General features: G+C 44.2%; 1 protein-coding gene across 2 annotated transcripts in view; it reads right to left on the reverse strand.

Annotated features, from left to right (window-relative positions):
• Positions 1-14,872, reverse strand: part of MRPS5 (mitochondrial ribosomal protein S5) — a 92,063-nt gene that overhangs the window by 11,838 nt on the left and 65,353 nt on the right. For both annotated transcript variants that reach the window (XM_084622733.1, XM_084622734.1), the window contains 3 exons: positions 11,865-11,911; positions 10,910-10,967; positions 7,210-7,272 (listed from right to left, as the gene is read on the reverse strand). In XM_084622733.1, the coding sequence (XP_084478859.1) occupies positions 7,210-7,272; positions 10,910-10,967; positions 11,865-11,911 (168 nt within the window). The remainder of the gene's footprint in view (positions 1-7,209; positions 7,273-10,909; positions 10,968-11,864; positions 11,912-14,872) is intronic.

A 14,872-nucleotide genomic window follows, 5' to 3' on the forward strand; every position in this document is an offset into this window, starting at 1 on the left:
AGCCAACCATGGCTGGCTTTGAATTCCTTCTCATCAGAAGGCTGTCCCTCTTCGGCGGGAGGTTTGAACAGCGCATAGAGGCTAAGAGCCTTTTCTCGCAACGTGTTGCCATCGATAGGTATACGTTTACGGTTCATGTCTTCCAGCCATAAGTTTAATGCCTTTTCAGTCTTCACTAAAGTCTTATCACGCACCTGGGTCGTCACCTTAGCAGTTATTGGAGCACTTGATGCCACGGCTTGATGAATTTCTCTCTCTCGAATCTCGATGGCAGGGATGCTAGACTCGTTGTGGCCATATTTACACGCCACGTTGGAGACTGTCATACCGTCTCTCAGTAAGTCCAACACAGCCAGTTTCTCCTCCAGGGTTGAAATAGATCGCTGTTTCTTTGGTTGAGCACCAGATGAAGTAGTCTAGGGGCCATGTTGTACGAAAAATACGTATCTTTAAACACTAGAAATCACATGTAGTGCGGCGAGATGTTCACCGGATCGGCGGGCAGCGATCAATCCAGCGGGGGTCGATTTATCGTGTCTAGTCTAAACGCGATAAATCGACCCCCCCGAGCGCTCTCCCATCGACTCCTGTACAGTACTCCACCGCCGCGAGTTATTGTTATTTTTCTTTTTTTTGCCGAGCACGTACAGTTGAATTTGCATAAGTTAAATGTGCGGGTGATGCGACTCCACTGTAAATGATATTTTTGCTTACTATAAACAGAATAGGGCTTTGCTTTTTATAACCAGATCTAGAATTCTTCTAGAGAAGTGTTATGGAAGGACTGGTAGGTACCATTCTGGGGTCAGGAGGAAGGCCAAATGATCCAAAGGTACAAAGCATTATTATGGACTCATGATCTCTTCCTATTGGGAAAGAACAGGCCATACTGTTTAATGTGGGACACAGGCAAATGTATACATTTAGGGGGAGGTTTTTAAGGACACAAATGGGAGTATGGCACCCATCTCCCCCTTACACACCTATGTACACAGAACAAAACCCAAACATCTACATTTCCTGCTATAAGCATGATCAGTCAGGGGTTATCACATATATGAGGAATGGGGATAGACTACAGGGCAGGGTGTCAATCAGAGGTTAAACTACTGGAGGACCATTTCTGGAAGAAACATTAGATGGTGAAAAGGCTAGGCTTTGTTTTGCAATCTACTAATAATAATGCAGGAGGACATCTGAGAATAAATGCCAGTTTACCTGGGGCCCCCCACTGTTCTTGCTTCTGGATATGTTACATAAATGTGGTACTGCAGACCATCCTGGAATGGCGATTGTGGCACCAGTTCTGGTCAGGGCCATAGGCGTTCACTAAGAACCAACATGCTAATAGCTGGAAACCAATCCAGCCCATCTAGATGTCAGTTTTGTTTAAAATAGGTTTTCGTTTTCTAAGAATATATTTAGCATCTAGACTCTCTATGAAATGCTGTAAGTTCCTGCCTGCACTAATCTCACGTGTAATGTCGCTATTCCAGGCTATAAGGAAATATGTACGTTTTGCTTTATAACTTTGAAAATGTTTGCTCTGAACTTATGAACCCAAGCATAGGAATTTCCCCCCCCAGCCCGCATTCAGGAGGTCTGTCGACTAAACAGGCCACTAAGGAACATTGTGACACAATGGTTTGGTGAATGGCCCTATCGCACTTTGGAAATGCTACATGCAAGGGAGCTCCTCTCAGACTGGAAGACTCAGGCTGTCAGCAAATGGGTGAGGGGGCTCCAGCTGTGAGCCTGAGCCTGGCTGTTAGCTTCGGCTGTCAGTGCTGGGGTGGGTGGGGAGGCAGCTGAGAGTCCCGCTTGGGGCTGACAGCCAACAGCCAGTGCAAACAAAGCTGTGTCTACACAGACACTGCATCACCCAAGCTACAGTGACATAAGTGCTACGCCTCTCATGGAAGTGGAGTAATGATGTTGCTGTAGAAGGCCACCTACTTTGGCGGAAGCAGCATTGTATGTAGACACTCACAATGTAAGCTGCCTTATGTTGACCTAACTCTGTCATGTACACCAAGCCTGACTGTAAAAGATAAAACAGCGTCACAAGAAATTTACAGCTCTGCTGTTTGAACTCTTACAGGGCCAGAGACACTAAACTGAACCAAGAGGTCACCGAGATTTATCCCTAGGTTTTCCCTGAAAGACATTTCAAATTGACAGATCATTACAAATCTGTCACTCTTAGGATTTGAATCACAACTCATTTGTGTGTATGTGTTTGCTCTTTGTAAATACACACTTTTTCCTAGTTAATAAACCTTTAGCTAGTTTGTTATAGAACTGTCTATAAGCGCTGTATTTGGTGTAAGATCTAGAGTACCAACTGATCCGGGGTAAGTGATTGGTCTCTTGGGATTGGGAGCACTCTGAATGTGGTGTGATTTTTTATGTAAGTGACCATTTATCATTAAGTCCAGCTTGTCTGGGTGGCAAGACAGACTGGAGAGTCTAAGGAGACTGTCTGACTCCAGGGTAAGACTGTTAGAGTGATCCAGGAGTTCACATGTGTTACTCTCTTGGTGAAATCAAATGGTAGAACACGCCACCAGTTTGGGGCGTTAGTCCTGTTTCTGACAGTCTGCCCTGAGATAGGCACTCATGGTTGTGAGCCACTCCAGACAGCATGACAGAGATAAGGAAGGAATGCCTTGTTTTGTTTCTCAGTGGGAGAATCTAATTGTTCCAAATGAGAGCTTTACATTGATATTTTACATTAACAACAGCATCTGTTCATAACAGTTTGCTCAAGTGTTTAGTTCAGTAGCATTACTGCTGGTCTTTGGATATTTTTGCTTTAAAATATTGCAAGTTATATTGAGATTTCTTTGTACTGACTAGCCTGGAACACTACAGGGAAATTTTTACTTATTTATAAACTTATAACCTCATTAAATTCAATGGAGATGTAGGAATCTAAATGCGGGGACAATTTGACTCTGTATCTGCTGCTTTATACATAATATTCTAACCCACATTAAGATTTTACAGTCACACTAACAGAAGTCTTACTGAAAACATAAAAGTTTTTCGCCCTAGAAAAGTAGTATAGGGTTCACACTAATTTTTAGATGCTAACAGAGTGCATGTTATGCTAATAAACTTTGTATATTAGCAACTGTTGTAATAGAACAGCATGTAAGCAACAAAATCAAATGGTACTTGCAAAGCTTCAGTGTACCAGCCTACTAAAAATATTGTTAATCTGCGAATATTGAAATAATTAAGCAATTGAACACAATGGGTAGTATTTCTGGACTACTGCAGGCCTCTGGCTCACTATGAACCAATCCCCGAGTGATTTCTACTACTCCGGAAACATAACCACCCTTGAGAACACATTGGTAGTTGGAGTCTTATTGCTACCGTGAAATTGGGGTTATAAACAAAAAAAGGGACCATATAGCTGTATTGATATCCCTACTGCACATTAAAGTTAGAGCACCGATTAGTCACTCAGCAGCAGTCTAAACCTGTCCTGTGTGAACGTGATTTCATTTGCTGACTGTATTTATTCACCTCTGAAAGCAGTCATAAACAACTCATAAATGAAGTCCTTCCAGATGAAGTCATGTCTATGCCGGAAACTATAAATTTGGCCTTTAATGCCAACTTATGACATAACGTATGTTTGTTTGTTTTTAAAACAGAAGGTACTTAGAATATAAAACTAAATATGTTGAAAATAAACAACAAGCTGAATGGCTGTATGTTAAAATGCTAAGAGTTTAAACAAGCCCCTCCTAAAGATATCTGTGTTACAGGCTACGTTAGCGAGACGACAGAACACTAGGCCCACGAATTAGGTAAGTCATGAGAAAGAACGGTTGCCCACCCTACAATAAAACTGTGGTTCTTCAAAGTGCTGCAGGCAGCGTGGATCCCGCGGCAGGTGTGCACGAGCCTCATGAATGCAACATCAGAGTCTTTTGAATAGCGGCGTGTGTCATGGCTGCACGTGGCCCGTGCCTCCTGGTGGAGGACAGGACTCTCCTTAAGCGCCCTCACAGACTGAAGCCCAGGTTAGCTGAGGACTCAAAGCAGGAATGGAGGGCAGGTTGTGGAACCTACACTGATGACCACATCTCGCAGAACTCGTAGGGTAAGCAACGTTTCTTCCAGCATGTGTGAGCGTGGCTCTCCAAAGGGTCTCAGAGTTCCATCTGAATCAGTTAAAAGGCCTTAGCCAGCCCTGCCATCAACCCCACTGCCCCTGTGAGGGCACAGGGTGTACAGTGGAGGAGAGTAACAGGTGGCCTTTGGCATGCCGGGGTCTTCTCCTGGGTCGGAATTTGGGCTGTCAGCCCCAACAGTAAGGTGATATCCTCTGGCTCTGCTTGGTTTATGTGGTTTCTGACGAGGAAGCTGGTATTCCTAAACACCTAAGACTGGCACAGCCCTTGAGTCTTTCAGCACTTTGTCTGTTCTGCTGCTAAAGACCTCCCCATCCCTCTGGGGGCTTGAACTGCTGTTGATATACTGGACGTTAGAATCCATGATCTTGCCTCATCATCACAGATATGGGCACTGACCTCGCAGCTGTGTCGGATGGTGGCCACGATTTACTGACCATTTGGGCCATTCATGAGTTCTTTTAGCTTCTCTCTGTTCTCCTGTGGGATCTGAGACAGGAAGGGAGTGACCCACATGCAAGTGAGGAAGTTGTTTTGCAAACAAGGTCTGGTAGTTTGCAGCCCGGCGCGGCAGTGAGGCAGAGGGGAATGCTTTATGCCCAAAGAGGTCTTTACCCTTAGCAGACTTTGACTTCTCCTGCACGGATGATACTACTGGGGATCCTGGGTTTGAGTGGGCCTAGAAATGTTCAAAGCCCTTCACGACACCTGGTATCTCTCTTCCACTCATTTAGAGTTTAGGATCTCTGAAATACGGGACAAGAGATTTTGGAATGCTTTGAGCTCATCAGCTCTCCGTGTAGGGGCTGGTGTCACTACCTTGTCAGGCAATGAGGCTGCGTCCTCAGGTGGAGATGGGGGTTGCAGCTGTCTCTCCACCATCTCCTGCGAGTGTGGAGCAATGGCTGGCTCCTGCATGGGTGGCCAGGTTAACGATGCCCCTGGAGAATAAGATCTCCTCCTCGACCAGGATGTGCAAAAGGCAATCTGCTCCAGGCTTTAAATGAGGGCTCTTCATCACTTTCCTTGGGGTCACCCTCTAAGGGTAGGGGAGAGGGACTCCCACTTGATGCCAGTGAGGAGGAGTAGGTCGGCAGGGTGAAGAGGAGCATGTCTCTGCAAATGCTGGTGCCAGAGAGTGACAGGCTCAGTGCTCGTCCTCACTTTGGTGCAGAGGATGTCCCCTCCAGAGACCATTTCCTCCACTGACAGCTCCTTGGCACTGGGTTGGCTTTGGCTCTCTTTTTCCAGAACCATTCCAGTGCTGATGGAGGGTCTCAGATGTTTTGTCTTTGGAGAAGTAGTGTTTTGTACCCTTCTTACTAGATGATTCTGCATGGTCTTTACGTTGTCTGGCTTGGCCTCTCGGCATCTGCCTTTGCATCATGGGCATAGGTGCTGCACCTACTGCTGGGGCTTTGATGATGACAAACAACTGTTTTTTCCTGTTTTTTCCTCCCTGATCCCAGGATACGGTGTGTGTTCCTGGGAATGCAAGTGGATGCTCATTCTAAGCTCTGCTTTTGTGGTTGCTGTTTCCTCTGGGTCCAAAGTGACTCACATGGATTGTTCTAGCAGGTGTAACTTGATCTGAGTGCCCCTGGACGTGTGGGTCCCTGAGGACAAAAAAGATATATGGTCCTTCCCTGGCAGGAGCAGCACTGGCTGTGCCTATCATCGACGGGGAGGAGTTCATCTGAAGATGGGGAGGAACCCTGATGGCTTAGACAGCCATGAGATGTGGCAGCCAGCATGAGGCCCCAAACCCATTGTACGGGGGTACTGCAGAGTTTCTGCTTCTTTGTTTTGGAAACATCCAATATGCGGAAGAAGAGGGGTGAAGACAAAGTTTCTTGACCAAATTAGTTACAAAAAGAACAAGTTCTGAAGCTCAGAAGAGAGTAGCAGGTTGCACACTCACCAGGTTCTCTCTCACAGCCACAGGCAGTAAGAGGGACCCGAGGAAGGATTGGAGCCACCCTACCCTTTATGTCCTTGCATGGAAACATGAGGAGCGAGGAGCATGCGTGGCCCTGATGGACAGTCCTATTCAAAAGACTACAATCTCTCATGCATGAGGCACATCCAAATCTCAAAGAAGAGCACCAATATGCCAGCTTAATACAGTTCAGGAGGTGGCTTAGGAGAGCACCCACTAAGGGAGGGGACAGGGGAGCAAACAGCTGGGATGACATGCTACCAGAGCACAAACCAAGTGGGTAAGGTGGTGAGAGTATATAAGAACATAAGAATGGCCATACTGGGTCAGACCAAAGGTCCATCCAGCCCAGTATCCTGTCTATTGACAGTGGCCAATGCCAGGTGCCCCAGAGAAAGTGAACCTAACAGGTAACAATCTAGTGATCTCTCTCCAGCCATCCATCTCCACCCTCTGACAAACAGAGGTTAGGGAGACCATTCCTTACCCATCCTGACTAACAGCCATTCATGGACTTAACCTCCATGAATTTATCCAGTTCTCTTTTAAACCCTGTTATAGTCCTAGCCTTCACAACCTCCTCAGGCAAGGAGTTCCACAGGTTGACTGTGCGCTGAATGAATAAGAACTTCCTTTTATTTGTTTTAAACCTGCTGTCTATTAATTTCATTGGGTGGCCCCTACACTGGCTCTAATGGTCTTTGTCGCTAATAGTTTCCTGGCAGAAAATAGTTCTAACCTCCAGCCAGCACCAGAGCAGCTCCCACACCCAGGTAGCCTAGAGCAGACCCTGAGGAAGGTGGAGGGAGAACAAACTGAGGTAGCTGGGGGAGACAAATTGGGTGCTGAGAGGAGGAAGAGGCAGGAATGGTGGGAGGGAAACAGGACCAGGAAGAGAGGAGATCAATGATTTAAATATACCATAGTGACATGGCAACGGCTGGTAATCCTACTGTACGGCACTGGCAACAAACAGCAGCTAAAATAGGATGGCTGTATCTCTAGGACGGCATTACATCAAAGAATAATTAACTTCAGTATGTACGTTTTTCCTTTGTCACAGGAACATGAATGAGCTGGTAAATAATGCTTAGAAGCTCCAAGCCCGTTTTTAGTTACCTTTGTTTTGCTTCTTCATCCGTATGGTTGTTTTTTTAAAAGTTGTTGTAATATCATGGTAAACTGAAAATAAAAATAATATGGTTACAGTATAATTCTCTAAGAATTATTCAGTTCAACTAAATTACAGGGTATCAACAGATACAGAGTCCAGAACTCTGATGAGGAGATCACAGCTTACTCTCTTTTAGGAATTTTAGCAGAAGAACACATCTAGATAAAATTAACTCTTTACAACAGCCAATATTACTGCAATATTACATAGACAGAATCGACCGTCACTGGCAAAATAAAGAGAGTTAATAAGCAGGTTATGATCCCACCCTGCCTTGCACAGTGTTTATATATGGCACAAACTTACCTCCTTTCTGGGATTTAGGTTTAGTGGAAACAAACAAACAAACAAACAAACCTCCTACCCCACACCAAAAAAACCCCGCAACAAACCATAAAACAAAACAAAAAAAACCCTTGAAAAACACTCAGCCTAAGATTTCTCCCCAAGCTTGGCTGTTCCTAGGGTTTCCCTGCAGGTTATCCACTGTCCCAAGTCCTTAGGTGGCTTTATTCCTGAGACACAATCCAAATCCCCTTGTGCTTGCCTGGAGCTAGCTGGACACATAGGACCTAACCTCAGAGGATAGGTCTACACTGCCTTTTAAAATCTGTAGCACTGAGTCTCAGAGCCTGGGTCTACAGACTTGGGCTCGCTAGGCTCATGCTATGGCACTAAACACAGCTGTGAAGACAGCTGGCTTGGGCTGGAGGGCTGGCGCTAGGGTCATGAAGTCTGGCAAGGAAGGGTGGGTTTCAGAGCTTGAGCTGCAACGTCTACACTGCTGTTTTTAGTGCTGTACTGCATGCCTGAGTTGGTTGACATGGGCTCCAGACTCACTGCCATGGTTTTAAAATGCAGTGTTGACGTACCCAGAGCCACTCAGCATCTCTAGGGAGGGTTCTAGCACTTGAGCTAAGATGGCTCAACAGAAGAGCCCTGTGCTGCTCTGCAGGGTCTAGAACTGCCAGTAGTTCCCTCAGGGAACAGATGGGTAGGATCCCCTGGGGGACTAACATGAAGGGGAAAGGAGTCCAGGAGAGCTGGCTGTATTTCAAGGAATCCCTGTTAAGGTTACAGGGACAAACCATCCCAATGAGTCGAAAGAATAGTAAATATGGCAGGTGACCAGCTTGGCTTAACGGTGAAATCCTAGCAGATCTTAAACATAAAAAAGAAGCTTACAAGAAGTGGAAGGTTGGACATATGACCAGGGAAAAGTATAAAAATATTGCTCGGGCATGTAGGAATGAAGTCAGGAGGGCCAAATCGCACCTGGAGCTGCAGCTAGCAAGAGATGTCAAGAGTAACAAGAAGGGTTTCTTCAGGTATGTTGGCAACAAGAAGAAAGCCAAGGAAAGTGTGGACACCTTACTGAATGAGGGAGGCAACCTAGTGACAAAGGATGTGGAAAAAGCTAATGTGCTCAATGCTTTTTTTGCCTCTCTGTCTTCACTAACAAGGACAGCTCCCAGACTGCTGCGCTGGGCATCACAGCATGGGGAGTAGATGGCCAGCCCTCTATGGAGGAAGAGGTGGTTAGGGACTATTTAGAAAAGCTGGACGTGCACAAGTCCATGGGGCCGGATGAGCTGCATCCAAGAGTGCTAAAGGAATTGGCGGCTGTGATTGCAGAGCCATTGGCCATTATCTTTGAAAACTCGTGGTGAACGGGGGAAGTCTCGGATGACTGGAAAAAGGCTAATGTAGTGCCAATCTTTAAAAAAGGGAAGAAGGAGGATCCTGGGAACTACAGGCCAGTCAGCCTCACCTCAGTCCCTGGAAAAATCATGGAGCAGGTCCTCAAGGAATCAATCCTGAAGCACTTAGAGGAGAGGAAAGTGATCAGGAACAGTCAGCATGGATTCACCAAGGGAAGGTCATGCCTGACTAATCTAATCGCCTTCTATGATGAGATTACTGGTTCTGTGGATGAAGGGAAAGCAGTGGATGTATTGTTTCTTGACTTTAGCAAAGCTTTTGACACGGTCTCCCACAGTATTCTTGTCAGCAAGTTAAAGAAGTATGGGTTGGATGAATGCACTATAAGGTGGGTAGAAAGTTGGCTAGATTGTCTGGCTCAATGGGTAGTGATCAATGGCTCCATGTCTAGTTGGCAGCCGGTGTCAAGTGGAGTGCCCCAGGGGTCAGTCCTGGGGCCGATTTTGTTCAATATCTTCATAAATGATCTGGAGGATGGTGTGGATTGCACTCTTAGCAAATTTGCAGATGATACTAAACTGGGAGGAGTGGTAGATATGCTGGAGGGCAGGGATAGGATACAGAGGGACCTAGACAAATTGGAGGATTGGGCCAAAAGAAATCTGATGAGGTTCAATAAGGATAAGTACAGGGTCCTGCACTTAGGACGGAAGAATCCAATGCACAGCTACAGAGTAGGGACCGAATGGCTAGGCAGCAGTTCTGCAGAAAAGGACCTAGGGGTGACAGTGGACGAGAAGCTGGATATGAGTTAGCAGTGTGCCCCTGTTGCCAAGAAGACCAATGGCATTTTGGGCTGTATAAGTAGGGGCATAGCGAGCAGATCGAGGGACATGATTGTTCCCCTCTATTCGACATTGGTGAGGCCTCATCTGGAGTACTGTGTCCAGTTTTGGGCCCCACAGTACAAGAAGGATGTGGATAAATTGGAGAGAGTCCAGCGAAGGGCAACAAAAGTGATTAGGGGTCTGGCACACATGACTTATGAGGAGAGGCTGAGGGAACGGGGATTGTTTAGTCTGCAGAAGAGAAGAATGGGGGGGGGGGGATTTGATAGCTGCTTTCAACTACCTGAAAGGGGGTTCCAGACAGGATGGTTCTAGACTATTCTCAGTGGTAGAAGAGGACAGGACAAGGAGTAATGGTCTCAAGTTGCAGTGGGGTTTAGATTGGATATTAGGAAAAACTTTTTCACTAGGAGGGTGGTGAAACACTGGAATGCGTTACCTAGGGAAGTGGTAGAATCTCCTTCCTTAGAAGTTTTTAAGGTCAGGCTTGACAGAGCCCTGGCTGGGATGATTTAATTGGGGATTGGTCCTGCTTTGAGCAGAGGGTTGGACTAGATGACCTCCTGAGGTCCCTTCCAACCCTGATATTCTATGATTCTACAAGGTACCGGCCCAGCAGAGGTCAAACTGTGCTTGCAGAGATCTACACGAGCTGCAAACGCTATAAGAGTTTTAAAGAGTCTGGAAGTCTAGGTGTCTTTTAGGCATTCGAGATTCAAATTTTAAATTTGGGGAAAAAATATCTCCCAGTTTAGTACATGGGGAAGAGCAGCCCATATTATGAGTCCAAGCCACAACTTCTCTTTGTTGATCTTCCTATAGTTGTTGATTTGAGACTGAATGAGAATAAAGGGTAAACTAGATATTCATCCCAGATAATGGTGATTATTTCTGCACAGCAGTTGCATGGAACTATCTGACACTATCAATACGTCTAGCCAGAATAGTCTGGGGCTAAGATTTAAGAGAGCATACTGAAGGAACGAAATAACACAAGCAGAATTACAATGTAATACATTCAGGCAAGAAAAAGTTTAGTTAATAGGTTTCCTTTTGCAACAGCTGGCTGCAGGTTGGCTTTTTTAACACCAGTTTGAAACTTTTAAAGAAGTCTAAAAAAAACCTTAATACTTACTTGTGTGGTTTTGATATCGCTCTACATAGTGTAAATAGTGAATTGCTCTGTTCTTTGCCTAGAAAACAAACAAGCAAAATATTTCTTCTTACAATAATTGTTAAAGTTACATTGACTGGAGTAACTCCAATCTGCAGCTGTTCAGCCAAACAAAACTAGCCTCAGGAAAATGATAGCCTCTTTTCGTCCACCTCGATGCCATTTTGAATTTCAACAATTCTAATCAAATAAAATGTTTTCAACTAACTGGATGCAGTCCCACGCAGGTGCATCTTCACTCAGTAACAGGGGTATCCAAGTTTGGTTACTTTATCATTACTAGTTTGATGACCGCTGGGCGTTAGAACACATGAGCAGGATTCCTGGAAACCACGTGTCATTCTAAAACCTCGGGAAGACTTGAGAAAGCCACTATGCTCCAGAGAAAAACAAAAACCTCGGCCGACTGGGGTGCCTGAGCATTAGAAGTCTTATACTGTAACCTGGGACTCCACAGACAAGAGCATTTGACCTAAAAAACTGAACAAACAACAAAAACCACCTAACCAAAATAAAAACACATACAAAAAAGCAGTAGGAAGAAAGTTAAATTTAAAATTAGATTTTTTAATACAAAGATACTGCAACTCTGAAATGAAAGTAACTGGGAACAATGTACATAAAGTTACCAGAGCCATTCTTGCTCACGTAGTTTTTCAAAATACAACATGTCAATTGCAAGAGACGAAGTGTGTTTCAATAGTATCCAATTTGGGACAGCCACGTATCAGTGAGTTAGAGTGTACAATACAACATACTATCAGCTGTTGTATTACTAAAATGAACAAAACTATTTATTTTGCATACAGGCAAAACTATTAGTAGTGTGTACTAAACACGGATACTTAAAAACATTTCTATATTTGATTACTATAATAGGTATGAAATATTTACATTTACTTTTAAAATTACATACTTTTCTTAAAGCTGTCATCCTGTCACTTGCTTTCCCCACAGCAAAACCTGAGAGAGACAGGTAGATGTGTTATTAAAAACAAACATAACACGTAAACAGTACATACTTACTCCTCTTACAGGGATTCAGTGAGAGCTATGTGATTAAACATGTCATTTCCACCACCTTACCCTCAGCACCTGTTATTTCCACTCCACTGAATTAGACCTATGAGAGGAATGGACCAGAAAAAGACCCCAAAAAATGTAACATTTACCAGTATCTAACAACTGGATGCAGTACTGTTGTATCAGTCAAAAGTCAAGTCAAGTTAGGCAAGGAAGGAAATTTCCCGCATCCATTTGTTCCAACCAATCCCTCAAACCTTACTGTTGTGTCCAAGGGGGACCCCTCTGTTTAAAGAGCTTCAAGACACCTGCCAACTTTTTGGAGGCAGGGGGAACAGAAAACAAAACAGGCATAATAGCTGCAATAGTAAAAAAAGAGTGGAACCAAAAACAAGAGGTAAGTGTGGCTAAATAGCAGGGTGATTGTACAGAGCCAAACATGGGGAATATGAAAATCAAGTTTTACCGACAGAGAGAAGCAGCAGCAAAGCACATAAACAAGTTAAGATAAGGAACACCGAACCTTCATCTTACATTCTAGTACATGCTGTTACTATAGCTAACACAGAAAAAAGTTAGTACAAGAACTTCACTGAATTCTGGGATCTAGTCATACTTTTATTAGTATTGTGGTAGCACTCAATAGACAATACTTGTCCCAAAGAGCATAGAGTCAGCTTAAGAGAAGACAACTGAGCATGACAGACGACGGAAGAGAGGATGAGGGTTATAGGCTGTATTACAATTACACAGGCTGATAATGTGCACAAGGGGTGGTTCCAAAGTTATGGATTTGGGACATTTTGGGTTTTGCTGTTGTTGTTTTGGCAGGCGATGGGGGGTTGTAACCCTGCTCTAGGACCTGGCTCAAAGCCCACTGAAGTCAGTGTGATCAGGCCCACCACTCATCATTAGTTGACTGACTTCTTGCATGTATCACAGCAAAGGTGGGTCTTGAGAGAGGATCTGAAGCAGGCTGTAGCATTGTGAACTCAGTTGGGAGGGGGTAGCACGGAAGAAAGTGTGGAGATACGTATGGGAGAAGTGAATAATCAGATGGTCAAAGTTGGCCTCTGACACAGAAAATCGTACTATCACAATCTGATTCCAGATGGCCTTAATTCTGTGCAGATGCCATGGATGCACCTTAATTCTGGCATTTCCTAACTTCTGAGTGCTGGACTGTGCTACCTTAATGTTTGTGTAATGTAGTTTTGTGTATGTATATTAGACATACACACATAAACTTTGCAAAGTCAAGGATTCAAAAGTTAGGGAATGCCAGAACCAATGGCGCTGTGGTGCGTATGCATCATGGAACCATCTTTAATTGAATGATCACGTACTAGGTTGATTATGGAAGGGCCAGCAGCACGGAAGGGCCAGCAGCATATTTCAATATGGGCAAAACTAAGTATTTTCCTTTAGCCTTGATCTGGGAAACGGCTGAAGCACTTTGGCTGTAATTTTCAAAAAAATATTCAGCCCGCGATAGACACCCAGCAAGGAATATCTTATCCTAAATGGCTAGAGTCTAGCCAAGTTATAAGCAATTGAAGATACCAGGCAACCTTAATAATAGGCAGTGCTACCTGCTCTGCCCACAATAAAATGAGACTACTTACTTCTGTGACGTGAACTCTTTGCGTACGTCTCCAAAACCGAACTGCTTTTATTGCAGCCAGGTAACAATGCACTCACATGTAATGCCCTGTCCGCTGCCACCCTTACAGTGCACCTCAGGTTCCTACGTCCTGCTAGGTATGGGTATTTTGGGTTATTTACCAAAACCATGAGCTTGCATTTTCCAGGCTGCATCTCAGTTTAATTCCGCCCATTTCTATTCTCTCCAAGTCCCTTTGGCATTCCAGTTACAGACCAATGTACATGGGTAACCACCCACAAGATGGGGAGGAAACAAAAGAATTTTTTTTTTTTTAAAGAAGAAAACAATTGATAAGCATTCTTGAAAATATAACGCCGTTAAATAAAGCTTGTCCTGCACGCAAAAGGCTAACTCTTTTATTGTATCATTTGAAGAGTCAACCTGAACAGCTAATTCCCATGAAGCAGAACTGGCAAAGAATAAATAATCTCAGTGTAACAAAGGGCAGCGGTTTTCCGTTTGGAGATCTCATTATGACAAAACGCTAAGTCTGTCTAGTATTACTTTGTCCTCACAGTTTAGTCAAATGCTTCACCAAATGTCTCACACAAACCCTGGCTACTGAAGTGAGCAGGCACTGCTAAACAAAGGATGGGTAACATTTTTGTAACTGACCAGATGAAACAGAACCTTTACAGATGAAACTTGCATTTACTTAGAGAGGATGTGTAGTTTTCTGGCTCAACCTTATATTTCCAGTGCACGTTTACTGTCTGCTGACATCTAAGTTTGAAAATACAAAGTGAAAAATACAAGTGTTTATAGACCTAACAGCCGTATAGAATGTTTCCCCTTTGTTTTACATAAAAAGTGTGCTGTAAACAGTACTCTGATTATTGTTCTCTTCTAAATAATTCTTTCGATGGGGCAAAGCAAACAGGCGAGGAAGGCTTGAATAGTGGCACAGTTAAAGTAGTATAGTACTTTCCTGCGCACATAAAGCGCCTCTGTGCACCTTTTATATCAGTATAGCTTTTCCCCTACGGGAAGGGGAATAAGCCCGCATAAGGCACGTCTATACCGGTGTAACTGAATCCACGCGACGGGTTGGATTGGGTTGACCATATCAGTAAAAAATCACCCTCCTGCATGACCGTGATAGCAGTACAAAATCTGTGTTGACCAGGCATCAGAGGTCACTTCCATTCACTAGGCAGTAACATCAGCAGCACAAAGGGGGTTGAAATGGGAATATTTCTTTAGCTATTTTTAATGATTGAAAAAAGGTTAAGAGA

This window comes from Lepidochelys olivacea, assembly GCF_965140295.1.
Source record: "Lepidochelys olivacea isolate rLepOli2 genome assembly, chromosome: 3".
Classification (NCBI taxonomy): Eukaryota; Metazoa; Chordata; order Testudines; family Cheloniidae; genus Lepidochelys; species Lepidochelys olivacea.